This window comes from Pteronotus mesoamericanus, unplaced genomic scaffold, assembly GCF_021234165.1.
Source record: "Pteronotus mesoamericanus isolate MK-2021 breed Mesoamerican mustached bat unplaced genomic scaffold, CSHL_Meso_final contig_66, whole genome shotgun sequence".
In the NCBI taxonomy this organism is placed as follows: domain Eukaryota; kingdom Metazoa; phylum Chordata; class Mammalia; order Chiroptera; family Mormoopidae; genus Pteronotus; species Pteronotus mesoamericanus.
In genome coordinates, this window is record NW_026555230.1 from 31288 (window position 1) to 46070 (window position 14783).

The window sequence follows — 14783 nt, forward strand, 5'->3', positions numbered from 1 at the left end:
TGGGTCTCGCTGCAGAGAGGCTGCGGTGACTGAGTCACCTGTTTTTCCTTCCCCCCTTTGTTCTGTGCTCTGAGCAAGTACACTGAGTTCTCCAAGACAGAGAACCTGAAACCTGCGTGACCATTCACCCTAGTCCAAGACAAAGGTGGCGCAGGTTATGTCCAAAGTATGCACAGTTAGACATGGCATCGTTCATATTATATCTCTGAGTATGTGTGAGCAAAGCTGTACGTGCAGGCTCTTGTTACAGAAGTAATATTTCATCTTCTGAAGAACATCGCTTGAGACTGATAATGGATGTGAGCTGAAACCTATAGGTGAATTATCCTGCATGCCTGTCCAGTGTATACAGAAAAGTAGAACCTATGAACAGGGTATTTCTGGGTGGGAAGGGGAGGATTGAGAGAACGATTGCAACTGCATTCCACACAACTAAATGTCTGAAATTTACTGTAAGTTTTTAAATTTTGGAAGACCCACATCGTCAACAGATTCACAGGGACGGTGTGAAAACAGGCACTCACATGAAACGGTGATCAACGATGCTCTTGAGTGAAGAAATGCAACCCTAGGCCATGTGTGCAGGTATGTACATATGGATGCGTAGGAAATGGGCGGGACGCCCATTTCCCGTCATATTGAGAGCGAGCACCTATACTGTGTCGACCCCTGCAGATAGCGCTCTACACATCTTTTTCCCTCCAGAAGCCCATTTAGTGCTTCCTTAGACGGACAGAACAACACGCACTAACATTACAGACCCCATGTTTGGGTCTCACACACACACCACACACAATACACACACCACACACACACACACACACACTCACACACACATGCTGCTACTCTGAACGAATCTATGTGTCCAGGGAAGAAGGGGACTATCGTGAAAGTAGTAGTTCCCACTGCTTTGGAATAGGAGGGACTCGCATCAACTAAGTAGCGGGAGGTGGACATATTTTGAAACACAAGAGGAGGAAGAAAAGGAGCATGGCATCCACATTATAGATGCGATTTAACTAACATCCCTGCTTGAGAATGGCATGCATTCCAGAGTTGGGGAAGGGGACGTGACGACTCAGTCCCCATTTACTTGGTTTAATTTCCTGTCTCTTTCGGATGTTCTAGATTAACGCAGAGGTGCATAGGCCCGGGTATCGACATTTTATCCCCGGAAGAACAGTGCACTTCAGAAAGCGAGAGAAGGGTAGAGGGTCTGCCCGACAAGCAGTTGGAGTTTACGGATCAACAGATCCTGCTCACAGAACCCCACCTTACCACGGTCCTCCTGGCACTCGGTAAGACTTCCCCGTTTTACTACACATTTCACCTGCAATCATTTACTTCATGTTGACACTTGGGGTGTGTTTTATTTTGCTCCTCACTCCGCAGTCACTACTTCCCACTGCTTTGGCGCTTGGAGGTGGAGCGGGGTGGGGGCTGGGGGGGGGGGGGCCATTAAGCCAGCATGGAGAAACGAAGAGCTGCGCCTCCCAGCCAATGGCCCATGCCTGCAGCAATCCTTACGAAGGGGAATGCCTCGAACAACCACATGAGCCTCATGAACCTCTGGATTCTAAGCTCACGCTCTCGAACGTGGCACTGGGCTGACGCCCAGGGTCTGTGGGTCGGAGGTCGTCTCTGGCTTCCTTGGGTGCTGGCACACCAGAAGAGAAACGCTGAAGCGTTCCCCTAGGACGAGCCCCAAGGAGCAGCCAAGGCCCAGGATGTCCAATAACACGAGTGAGATCCCGGACGTGACACCCACCTCCCCGCACAGATGCTCTTTATTAGGCAGTAGTAACAAAGAGGACACAAAGCCGGGTTCAGGGGGCTGTAAAACTCTTCTGTCATCTCCCGTACTTTTTCCCACACAGTTGCCTTGTATCCTGCCCTCCTCCCCACTCCAGTCTGTGACACAAAAGGAACGCTTTCTGATACCCTCCTTCTTTTCCTTTTCCATCTTCCAGTATTCTCCAGTTTAGTCTGTCAAAACACAAGCCCCAACACTTCTGGGAGATTCAGGCAGAGAAGAACGGGCCACACACGCGATACCGCCTCTCGAGTCCTAGGCAAACAGCCGTGGTGAAGAACATTGCCTTAGGGGAAAGCTGCTGTAGCTGTGGGTATGACAGCCAGAGCCCTCGACCTCTGTTAATTACCTCTCCACACCCGAGTCCAGTCATCATGGACTCCGAGTACGTCTTATGCAATTGGAAAGGCCGCTTTTGGCCAGCAAGGGTCTTGTCCAGATCTGAAACCTCACCGAGAGATAAGAGGAAAAGGGCATGCTGTCTGCAGGTTGAAATACTCACAGTGGGCAAAAAACTTAAAGTGAAAAGCAGAGAAGTAAAGATCCTAAATGAGTCTCAACTTGAGTCCATTTCCTCCTCGAGAGTGGCCCGGCCGAAGGCCAGAGTCCCACCAGGAGAGGGAGTGGCCCACAGAAGGGCTCTTACACTGGCCCTGGAGATCCTGAAAGAGAGATCCAACTTGGATCCGTCGAGAGCATCAGACGATCCAGAGATCACTACGATGTCTCAGAAGGGGCCACAAAAGCGACCTCGTAAGAGGTATCGGAAGCCCAAAGGGAACTCACTGAGATGCCTTCGCAAGAGTAAAACCCCCAAATCACGGCTGGTGTGTTCACAGGCCGAGGGCACCGCCGACGGTGTCAAATCACAGGGACCCACATCTGCCGCTCCTGTTCCGAGGGAGACGCGAGCAAAGTCCTCAGAGCGCTCCCGCATGTGCCCAAACTTCCCATTGCTTGCATCAGAAGGTGACCCTGAGAAAGAGCGCAAGGAAAAGACGGACGCCTCAAAAGTTATGCCCTGGCATCGTACCGTCAAGGAGTACGGCACACGTGCTAAAAATGGATGTGTCCTTCCATCTCTGCCACCCGGTTCCATCGCCACTGTGCCCAAGGCTCTGAAAAGGAAGGCGCCATGCAGCCCCCGCCCGAAGACCCCGGCTGTCTCCTCTGAGTGCTCTACCATCTCCCGGAACGTTGAGGACCCTGGAGAGGGAGCCTGGAAGCCAGGCTCCAAAGGTGTGGCAGCATCCTCCAGTGCCCCCAACCCGAGGCTGCGGCATTCGCTCCGTCTGGCAAGCAAAACGAGAAAGCGGTGGGCACCAGAGTTTAAGAAAGGACGGCAAAGACCTCAACCTTTAGTTGACTCACAGGCTATGAACCCCGCCCCTGCTCTGAAGAAGGATGTCGCCAAGGATGCGGGGCCACCGGTAAGCATGGCCTTCCCACAGGAGCCGTGTCCCATTGAAAGAGGAGTGATGGTCTGGTTCAAATTTCAGAATCACCCGTTTTGGCCAGCAGTGGTGAAGAGTGTCAGCCACACAGAGCAGACCGCCAGGGTGCTTCTGATCGATGCCAACATGCTCCCCGAACGGAGCGGCATCCGAGTGCCTCTGCGGAGATTAAAGCATCTGGATTGCAAAGAGAAAGAGAAACTGATGAAGAGAGCCAGGAAAGTGTACGAGCAGAGCGCGAACTGGTGCTTCTCCCTGATTTCCCACTACAGAGAAGGGCTCGGCCGTGGGTCGTTTGCGGGTTCTTTCCTGGACTACTACGCTGCCGATATCAGCTACCCAGTGAGGAAAGCCATCCAAGAGGGGGGATCTGGAGATTGATTTCCCAAAGGTGAATTACGCTGACCTGGAAGATTCTGAGGACGAGAGCTCCGTGGGCGGGAAGAGGCCCTGCAAGAAAATTCTCCCTGACCGGATGAGGGCCGCTCGGGACCGAGACAACCAGAAGCTCGTGGACTTCATTGTGAAAAGAAAGGGGGCCGACTCCCACCTTCTGGACATCGTCAAAGGCAGGAAACAGTCCAGGTGGCTGGTGTCGTTTCTGAATTCGAGCAGGTATGTGATCTGCGTTGAGACATACCTGGAGGATGAAGATCAGCTGGATGTCGTGGTAAGACATTTACAAGAGATCTACAAGCAAATTGACAAGAAGGCGCTGACTCTGACGAGAGATGACAAAGTGAGTTTTGTTCTGGAAGTCCTTCTGCCAGAAGCCATCATTTGCTCAATTGCTGCCCTCGATGGGTTAGATTACAAGAAGGCGGAAGAAAAGTACCTGCAAGGGCCACCTGTGCATTACCGGGAAAAAGAACTCTTTGATAAAAATATCTTAAAGAAAATAAGAAAGAGACCGGCAATCAGGGGCAACGCTAAATAACTCTCCCCCCCCGCCGACCCCCGCGCCCGCACCTTAGCAGAGAGCCCCCTCGTTTGTATCATCAGGCAGGAAGCCGGCCTGCCTGAAACGTGGGATGCCTGCATCCTCTGTGGCGCATAAAGACTTTCTGGGAGTCCGAGAACGTGCTGAGTTTGTTTTGGATCCACCTCTGGCATTTGTGGGTGGCACGGTCATCATCGTTTCTTGTTCCCAAACTCTTCACGGACTGATTTGTTAAAATACTGCCAACAGTTGTACTTCCTTCTGCTTGCTCAGATGTGTGACTGTCCTGGCATTTTCACAAAATTGCTTTTGACTGTACATAGTTCATATTTTAGTATAAGATACCTACTCTGGCGTTACATGGAAGAGCCCTGGTAACAGGTGTTAAGTACCAATCGTTTTTCAAATCTGAGATGTATTTTACGGAGGCATCACATGGGCTGCTCATTCTTTTTGTGATACATTCATATAAACGATTGAATTCCTTCCTAAGATAATCCCTGAGTTTTCCCTGCTACGCTTATTCTTTGGCGGGGGTGGGGGCGGGGGTGGGGGTGGGGTGGGGTTTGGAGGGGGGAACCCCTGAGAGGTGAAACCAAGGACAGAGATCTTTTGTAGATACCATCAGTACCATCCGATGGTTCTAGGAAAAGCAACCTGAAATCCAGACCAAGTGAGTGGCTCATCCGCACGTAGCCCACCTGTGGGTGAATGAGATCTCAGCGTGCAGTAAACACCTGGTCAGCCTGCGCAACGTTGTTAACTCTTCGTTGCCGCGAGATTCCATTTGTGGGAGTGGCTCTTCTTCAATGGCCAAACGGTTTCCTAAAGCAGACAGGCCGCCGGGCTGCTTCCTCGTTGACAGTGGCTGGACCCCCTACACATAGCTGTCTCTCCCCGTGGGGAAGACAGCTAGGGTCATCATATATACAGCCAGCCGCGCTAGACCGAGGAGTCCAGGCTGACTGCAAGGAGCCCAGCTGTTAGCATCAATTGGAGGAAACCAAGCACTTTGTTCTGGAACCGTGGCCCCTGAAAAGCAGTCATTTGTCTCAAACCAAGCAAGCTTTCTCTTTCGACTTATTCATCGACTAGCTCTGACAGGTTCCAACAGGGCAAAATGCAGAGTGTAAGTCGTTCCAGGCTGCCCAAGGAGTAAGGGGACACGGGTCTGGGGACTGGGAAAAGGGTTTCAGAACAGCCTCTGTTTGCCTAAATGTAGCCGTTGTTAGGATACAGTAAAACATGTCAATAAAAGATCAATTCCAAAGCCCAAGAAGTGTTACCTTCACTTGGAACAAGATCTGATTTTTCTTTTTTATGGTGCCCCAGGCTTCTTTATTTAAGGTCAAAGTGATAAGTGATGCAGGGATTAAAATCAAGAGCATCATTGAACTTCACCTTCCCTCCATCCAGTTCCCTAGACTGCCTGCCCCCCCGCCCCACCCTCTGTGTTCCCAGTTCCCTAGTGAAGGAAGCACCTAATCCCAGAGCCCTGGGACAATCCTCAGGGTTCTTTCGCTCTCTCTTCCCTGTCCTGGGAAGGCAGGCTCCTCAGTTTGAATGCAGGGGAGGGGTCCGAGTGGTGACAGACAGGGAGGGAAAGGCTTCGCCCTCAGGGAAAGGAACGGAAGAAGTGAGGGCCAGCATAGCCTGGGGTGCCAAATGGGGCCCTGGCGTCAGAGGACAGGATACCAGTCCCCCTAAGAAAGGAGGCCCGGAAGGTTCAAAATCCTCTCGTTGAGAATGGTCCCTGCTTGATCGTTTGTCCTTCTGGCGACGGTTGCAGAACCGCACTGGGACCACGTCCTTCTTCAGCTCGAGCTGCTGGGTGACGGGGCCGATCTGCTGCAGGGCGGGCTTCGGGCACTGCAGGGTCGTGTTCTCCAGGTTGCCCTCCACTCGGCTCGGCTCACCGTTGGCGATCTCTTCCGGGTCTGCACAAGGGTCTCTGCTTTGCATATCTCCTGCAGATTCTCACTGTTGTCGGCTTCCTGCACTCACTTCTGCAGCAGGGGCCGCAGCTTGCACACGTTCTCCAAACCGAGCTGCAGAGCCTCAAAGCGGCAGATGGTCGTTTGACTGAACACCTTCCCGAAGAGAACGCTCTCGGGGAGCCCCACATCGGCCTGGGTATAGCCCAGGGCCAGCCTCTTCTGCTTTAGGAGCTTGGCAAATTGCTCGAGGTCTTTCTGCAGAGCTCTCCTGTCCTCACTCGCCTCCTCCTCGGGGGTGGCTCCAGCTTCTCCGTCCAGCTTCACAACCCCGGGAGGGGCAGCGCGGGGCTTGGGGGAGGCCCCCTCGGAGTTGCTCTCCACCCTGGCTCCCGCCCCGACCTCGGGATGGGGGTTCTCCAGGCTACCTTGGGGCGCCAGCCCCACTCCAGCCTGAGGTCCACGGTAGGCCATCCCCCCCCACCTGCCAACAGAACTCCTCAGGCGGAGGGCATGGGGAAACCCCCCACATTTGCGCCCCAGGGCCAAGCCCCGGCCGAGTCCCAACCCGCCAGGAGGACCCTGAAAGCTCAGCCAGGTCCGAGAGCCAACCCAGCCTGGCTCCGGCCCTCCTGGCCCATCGCCTCCACCGCCTGGTCGGGGTGAGAAGGCCAACTCGGAAGCCAGGTGTCCCGCCAGGGTAAGGACGGTACCCCAAGCCGGGGGCCTGGTGAAAGGAGCAGAGTTCCTTTTTAATTTAGAAATCTGTTTTACTTCTAAAAAATCTGTCATGAAACAAAAAAAACAGTAAAAGTTTAACACGAACCTGAGTGCATTTATATTCTTAGGGGAGGTCAACTGTCACTCATGGGCCCATGTTATGTGTTTGCATGGCAATGTAATCTTTTTTTGGGGGGGGGGAACTCCCAAGAGTGAGCTGTTCTGACTCACCGCGAAACCACTGTATCTCTCACCTAGAGCCCCTGCTTCACCCTACCGCACAATGTACAACTGCGGAGTTGGAATGCCTGAACTACATACACGTGTAGGTACACGTGTATACCTAATGTGTACACGTTGTGGAATTTTGGTGGTTTAGTTGTCACCTTTTAAAGTGCATTATGAATTTTCTTCTCATTCTAAATAACGCTTCGCTTTCATGCCCGTTGTTATAACTTTAGAAGAGGGCCTTCCAGGTTGCAGAAGCTTCAGGCCCAACAGAATGTTTTTGGACACTGCCTCAGAGACAGCAAGGCTCCCGGGCGTGCTGCCCAGGCCAATCCGCATGATGCCGTCATGGCCACGGGAAGTACTCGGAAACACACCACCTCCGTGTCCTATGTGTGCCTTGTACCCCGGAACAACACACTTTGGTTCTGCTGTAACACCGTGTCTCTCTCACTCACTCAGATGTGTCACTGAACATCAGCTTTCTCATCAAGCCACGTCTATCTTGACACGCTGCTCTTTTCTTCTCTACTTCACGCTTTCATTCGCTCGCTCGCTCGCTAATTCAGTGGTGTGAGCCGGTAGAGCAAGTGGATGGGGCTTAGGATAAATTTCAGGTGCCACAGAAAGGAGAGCACAACCTTGTGCTCCAGGTGACAATCTAATTTCTAGGGTGACTGGGATGCACTACTTCATCTTCCCAGTGAGGAATAGCTATCAGAGTCGTGGACGTATGGCCTGTTTGTGACATCGGAATCCCGGGTTTCCCCACATTTGTGAAATCAGGGGTGTGTGCTGACTTGGGGTGAGGGGAGAGGACCTGGTGGCATAGAGAAAGCAGGCACAGCATCCCCAGGTCTCCAAACCCATGCGTGGGTCTCACAGAGAAAGTGCGGAACCCCAAGACCTGGTAAGGTGATGAGCATGAGAATATCAAACACTCGGAATCCTCTGAGCCCTCGCCTGGGCCTTGGCACCCCTGTAACCCTTGGGAGTACAGGCCATAAGCAAGGCGGAAGAGCATTGTCCCCCCCTCCTCGACTCTGGTTGAACCCGACCTAAAGCGTCACGTCCTGCCTCAGGCACATTTCAGAAGGAATCGGAAGAAAAACCGTTTCCTGGAAGACAGTGACCAGCATGACAAAGGGGCGCTAACTAGAGTCACAAAGCAAAGCCAAGGGAGGATGGGATGTCTACCCTGGAGAGAAGATGCCAGGTGGCCGTGGCTCCAAAGAGGAGAGCTGGACTTTGGCCTCCACCTCTTACAGAGTGGCCGGCCCTCCCATCACCCGCCGCTACAGAGTGGGACCAAGGAGCTGAAGTCACTGCTTTCCTCATTGGAGTCAGCAGCCCAGATTGCACCAGCACCCAGGTGGGCCCCGCCATGGCTGTGGCCCTCTGCCTCAGACCCTCGGTCTGAGGAGGGCCTGGAATGTGCAGGGCAGGCACGTGAGAAAGGAGCTCTGCAGCACCGGGGACGCCTGAAGTCTGTACGGAGGCTCTTCATGAGTCTCTGGACTGAGGCAATGCCGTGCATGCAAGGGCACAGCAGGCACCAGGCAGAGAAGCCATGGCTGCTGCAGGGTTGAGAGCAGAACAGGAATACCCAAGGCGCAGCAGCAGTGGAAGACCTGCCTGGAGCCCTTGTCAAACCCAGACGTCCAAACCAGATGCCAGAAAGGTCACACACCAGGAGTGCGGACCGCGCCCAGGGTACACGTCCAGAATTGCTGTGAGGCACCGAGGGTGGAGGGCTGCCCCGGGGTCGAGATGGTGCTGCGGGAAGGGCAGGCCGGCCACTTGCTCCACGACCCCAGCAGACCCTTTCCCTGGTGGCAGTGGGCTGGAGCACGCATGTATTCATTTGTGTTCCTGGCACGGCATGTAATTATTACAATATTATTGACTACATTTTGTATGCTGTACTTTACATTTCTGTGACTATTTTGTAACTACCAATTTTTACTGCCTTCCTATCCCACACAGAATAGTGAGGTGATCTGCGTGGGTGATGGATTGAGGAGAGGCTATGTGAAGAACCAGGGCTTGGAACTCAGCAAAGAACATTGTTAATAGCTTCATGGTTCATTCTACTAACTATTTAATGAAATTCATAAGGATGTCTAACCATGAAATGTTGGGGACAACTCACCTTAATGTCCCCAACTGGTCACAGGCACCCCCAAATGTCCCACATACCTCCCCCTCCCCACAAGGTGCCAGCTCCTGGAGTGCACCTCTATGGATAGCAATTGAGCGCTTTTGCAGATGGCTACTTAGCACATGCAAAAAGCTGCCCTAACAATGGGATTGGAGGAGGGATCACAAACTTGAGCATTTCAGGGCATTACCATAAGGAATAGAAACAGGAAACTCTCAGTATCCTGCTTTGCACAATTGGGAGAAGAGATACAAGCTTAAGAATTCCCTCCTAAAAGGGAACAGGAAGTGTTGAGCAGGAACATCCATAGAAATGATCTGAGAACTAGTGACAGTGTTCCTCTCTCAAAGCCAGTCAGTAAAGATTGGAGGAGGTGATTGCTTCTTCAGACACAGAGACAGAAACACAAGACTTCAAAGAACATGGAAAATCAAGGAAATGTGGTACCACCAAAGGGACACAATAATTTTACCAAGCCCCCCAAAATGGAGATCTATGAATTCCTGATAAAGAATTCCAAGTAGTTGTGTTTATTTACATTTTATTTTATTTTTTAAATTGAGTTACTGGAGTGACATTGGTTAAAGAGATCATATATATTTCAAGTGTACATTTCCATGATACATGATTTGCATTGTGTACCAACTACCCAAAGTCACATCATCTTCTGTCATGATATATTTGTCCCCCTTTCCCCTTTACTATACCCCCTTCCCTCCAGTAACCACCACACTGTTGTCTGTATCTATGAGTTTCAGTTTTATATCCCACATATGAGTGAAATCATATCATTCTTAGCTGTTTCTGACTGACTTATTTCACTTAGCATAATATTCTCAAGGTCCATCCATGTTGTCACAAATGGCAGTATTTAATTTTTTCTTACAGCTGAGTAGTATTTTATTGTATATATTTACCACATCTTTATCCAGTCATCCATTAAAGGACACGTTGGTTGTTCTCATGTCTTGGCCACTATGAATAATGCTGCAATGAACACAGAGGTGTGTATATCTTTGCGAATAGATGTTTTCAACTTTTGGGATAAATACCCAGAACAGGGATTGCTGGGTCATATGGTAACTCTATTCTTAATTTTTTGCAGAACCAACATACTGTTTTCCCCAATGGCTGTACCAGTTTACATTCCCACCAACAGTGAATGAGAGTTCTTTTTTATCCATAACATCTCCAAAACTTGTTTTTACTTGTCTTGTTGATAACAGCCATTCTAATAGGTGTGAGGTGATATCTCATTGTAATATTGACTTGCATTTCTCTAAGAGCTAATGAAGGTGACCATCTTTTTGTATGTCTGTTGGTTATTTATATGTCTTCTTGAAGAAGTATCTACACAGGTCCATTTTCTGATTGGATTATTTGTCTTTTTGGTGTTAAGTTGTATGAGTTCTTTATACGAGTATGTTTTATTTTTGTGTTTTTTAAAGTAGATCAATGAAATATAATGAGCATTCTAGAAAGAAATGTATATGTGTGTCTAACAGTGTAATATATGATTAAATTGATATTTCAAATCAAGGGGAAAATAAGGCTTATTCAACATATAAGGTGCATGGACCACTACGACTTGACATAATACAAATATAGAGCCCAATTTCACAAATTATACAAGAAATATTCAGGTGAGTTAAAGATCAATATGTAAAATCTAAGGAGTTTTAGGAGAAAATACAAAGTAACATTTTTCTTACCCTGAAGTAAAATATTCAAACCCAGAAGCTATAAAGTAAAATATTGACAATATGACTATATTAAACATTTAAGTCTATATAGTAATATACATATAAAAAAAGTTAAAGGACAAGGAATAGAATAGGAAAGTATTTGCCACACATCTAAAAAAGGGTTAATAGTTTTTCTTTTTCTTTTTAGGGAAAAAATTGTACAAACCTTTAATCAAAAAAATGGATAAAGAATACCAAAAAGTCATTTAAAGCTTTTTAAAAGCAATAGAAATAGGCAATAAATATACAAAAACAGGTTTAGTTTCAACAAATAATAAAAGGAACAATTAAAATAACACATCATTGTCACAATCAGGTTAATGAGTATTAAAAATATTGGTCATATCAAGTATTGGTGACTGTGAAAGGAACTGGGTATTCATAGACTCTTTTCCTTCAGCTTAAAGCAGTCCTTTAGCATATTTTGCAGTGCTCGTTTGGTGGAGGTGTATTCTTTTAGCCTTCTTGTGTCTGGGAAACTCCTTATTTCACCTTCCATGTTAATCAAGAGCCTTGCTGGGTAGAGCAGTCTTGGTTGCAGGCCTTTGCTTTTCATGACTTGGAATATTTCTTGCCATTCCCTTCTGGCTTGTAGGGTTTCTGTTGAGAAGTCAGATGCTAGCCTGATCGGGGCTCCTTTACATATTACTACCTCTTTTTCTCTTGCTTGCTTTAGGATTCTCTGTTTGATATTTGCCATTTTAAAGATGATGTGTCTTGGACTGGGCCTCATTGGGTTCCTTTTGAATGGGACCCTCTGTGCTTCCTGGAGTTGTGTGACTTTTTCTCTCCTCCAATTAGGGGAGTTTTCCATCATGACTTTTTCAAACATGTTCTCTATCCCTTCCTCATCCTCTGCTCCTTCTGCTTTCCCTATTATACAGATATTATTACGTTTCAGGTGGTCCTGCATTTACCTCAATGCCTCTTCATTCTTTTTGAGTCTTTTTTCATTTTCTTTCTCTTTCTGGGAGCTTTTTTCCACCTTGTCCTCCATCTCGCTGATTCAGTCCTCAGCTTCATCTAGCCTGCTTCTGATTCCTTCTACTGTGTTCTTCAATTCAGAAATTGTATTCTTCGTTTCCTCTTGTCTCTTATTGATAGTTTCTACGTCATTTTTCATGATGATATAGTTTACAGTAAGTTCCTCATAGTTTCTCTGTAGTTTTTGGTAATTCTTTTTGAGCTCACGGAGCTCATTGAGCTTCCTTAGAACCATTGTTTGGAACTCAATATCTGATAGTTTACTTGCCTCTGTTTCATTTAGTTCTCTTTCTGGGGATTCCTCCTTTCCCTTTGAGTGGGGGGTTTTTCTTTGTCTTCCCATTATTTGTGAGACTCTTCTCTTTTGCTCTTGCTTCTTAAGTTGATCTGTCTTGATTTCCTGACCTTGTGGTATGAACTTCTATGGTAGGAGACTGCTGTTTTTACTTTCTGGATCTGCCTCTGATGGTGTCAGATGTTGTCCCTGTCTGACCTTAGGCAGTCTGTTCAAGACTTCCAGTAATCTACTTTCTGTGGCTGTTTCCTTCAGCTGTTAATCTAATCACTCTGCACTCAGCAGGCCACCTTAGACAGCTCAAGGTGGGGTCGAGTCCCTCCTGGGGGTGGGGTTATTGGGTCCTCTCATGCTGCTGCCATCAGGGGGAGGAGTCCGCACTGGGATCCTGCCAGCTACTCTCTCCATTCTCTCCCCAAAGCCTCCATCCCCAGTCTCTCCTCAAGTGTCGCTAGACCTCTCTGTGCCCCCATTAGCCAGGGACCTACTGTCTGTGGCTGCCACTCTGCACTCAGCAGGCAGCTTAGACAGCCCAGGGCGGGGTGGAATCCCACCTGGGGGAAGGGCTATTGGGTCCTTTGCCACTAGTGCAGCTCAGGGGGAGTGGTCTCTACCTGAGCAAGATGGCTGCTGCCGCATGGGGGATGAGTCGGCACCGAGATCCTGCCGGCTACTCTCTCAGTTCTCTCCCCAAAGCCTCCTTCCCCAGTCTCTCCTCAGGTGTCTCTAGCCCACTCTTCCCCTGCCTTTGCTGGAGACCAGGGTAAGTGGCTGCAAATAAAAATTTATGTGTTAGCCCTTTAAACAGTTCTTTGTGTCTCCAGCCACTGGTCTCTGGCAGAGAGCAACCCTGCCGCTTTTCCCCGCTGGCTGTTTTCTGTGTCCTTTTTGGGCTCTGGTGTTGTGGGCTAGAGATCCCCACTTTTGGTTTAGACCCCACTCTTCTCAGGGGGATTGAACTGGCCATTTCAGTATCCTTCTTGTGCTGCTGCCCGTGGGTGCCCCACCCGCCTTCTCAGGTCTGTACCGCACTCCTTACCAGTTAGATTGTGCTAAAGCCGATTCTTCTGTCTCCGAGGTTACAAGGCTCCTCTCTCGCTATTGTTCAGTTGTTTGTTCCAGGTGATTTCTCCCCAACTTAGTTGTAATTCCAGGTTGGTCCTGGGAGGAGGTCAGTGTGACTTCTACTCACTCCTCCGCCATCTTGATTCCTCAAACAATAATTTTAAAACATTTACAGTTAAATCTATATTTGACTTCAAAACACCAACAAAAGTTAGTCCTCAATTCACTCTAATTCACAGGGGAGAGAAATATATTTGCAATGGTGCACAGTACTGATACATTCCTATACAAAGAGGAGGACCCCAATATTTCTTAATGACATCTCAGGGTGAGAAGGGATATTAAAGGTAATTTGTGGCAATCCTCATATACAATGGCTCCATTGAACATTTCTATTCATTCATAGGCTCTCTCTCTAGTGTAAATACTCTGGTGCTGAATAAAGCTTGAGGATTCAGTGAAGGAATTATATTCATAGGACTTTTCTTTCATATGAATTTTCTGATGATGCATAAGGGATATACTCTGGCTGAAGACTTTCTCACTTTCCTTACATTTATACTGTTTATCTCCAGTGTGTGTCCTCAGATGTTTTGTAAGGCATGAACTCTGGCAAAAGGCTTTCCCACATTGTTTACATTTGCGGGTTTTCCCTCCAGTGTGAATTCTCTGATGGTCAATAAGGTGCACACTTCTGCTGAAGGCTTTCCCACATTTTATGCACTCATATGGCATCTCTCCTGTATGTTTTTTGATGCTGAATAAGCTCCAAGAGGCTACCAAAGGCTTTTATGCATTCATCACATCTATAGGGCTTCTCTCCATTGTGAACAAAGAGGTGTCTAGAAACACATGAGATATCAGCAAAAGTCTTCCCACATTCATCACATTTATAGGGTCTCTCTCCAGTGTGCATCCTGGGATGTTGGGTCAGGTGTGTGCTTTGGCTGAAGACCTTCCCACACTCACAGCACTCATAGAGCTTCTCCCAAGTCTGGATGCATTCATGCTGGGTCATGTGCGTACTCTTGTTGAAGGCCTTCCCACACTCACTGCATTCATAGGGCTTCTCTCCTATGTGGATTCTCTGATGGCCAATGAGTGATGAGCTCTGGCTAAAGCCTTTCTCACAGGCACTACATTTAAAGGATTTCTCTTCTGTATGAGATCTCTGATGCTTTGTAAGAGAGGAGCTTTGGCTGAAGGCTTTCCCACATTTTTTACACTTAAAGGGCTCTTTTTCCATGTGAAGTCCCCCGATGCCCAATAAAGTTGGAATGGTGATGGAAGGACTTCCCATGTTTGCTACATTGCCAAGGTTTCTTTTCCTCTCAGAAGCCCTGCTGAGTAATCAGATCTAAATATGGCACCAGGCTCCCTATGTGTGTGTCACACACAAGGAGACTCTCTCCTGCAAGAATTCTCTATGGTGAACAATGATTGA

The 14783-nt window shown here is 48.5% G+C and overlaps 1 protein-coding gene and 1 pseudogene across 1 annotated transcript; one reads left to right on the forward strand and one right to left on the reverse strand.

Annotated features, from left to right (window-relative positions):
* The first annotated feature begins 2187 nt into the window (after positions 1–2187).
* Positions 2188–4204, forward strand: PWWP4 (PWWP domain containing 4). The gene is given in 2 exon segments (XM_054581814.1): positions 2188–3630; positions 3632–4204. Coding segments are annotated over 2 exon segments (2016 nt in total).
* A 1557-nt stretch (positions 4205–5761) lies between these two features.
* Positions 5762–7428, reverse strand: LOC129077411 (POU domain, class 5, transcription factor 1-like; annotated as a pseudogene).
* Positions 7429–14783: the final 7355 nt, after the last annotated feature.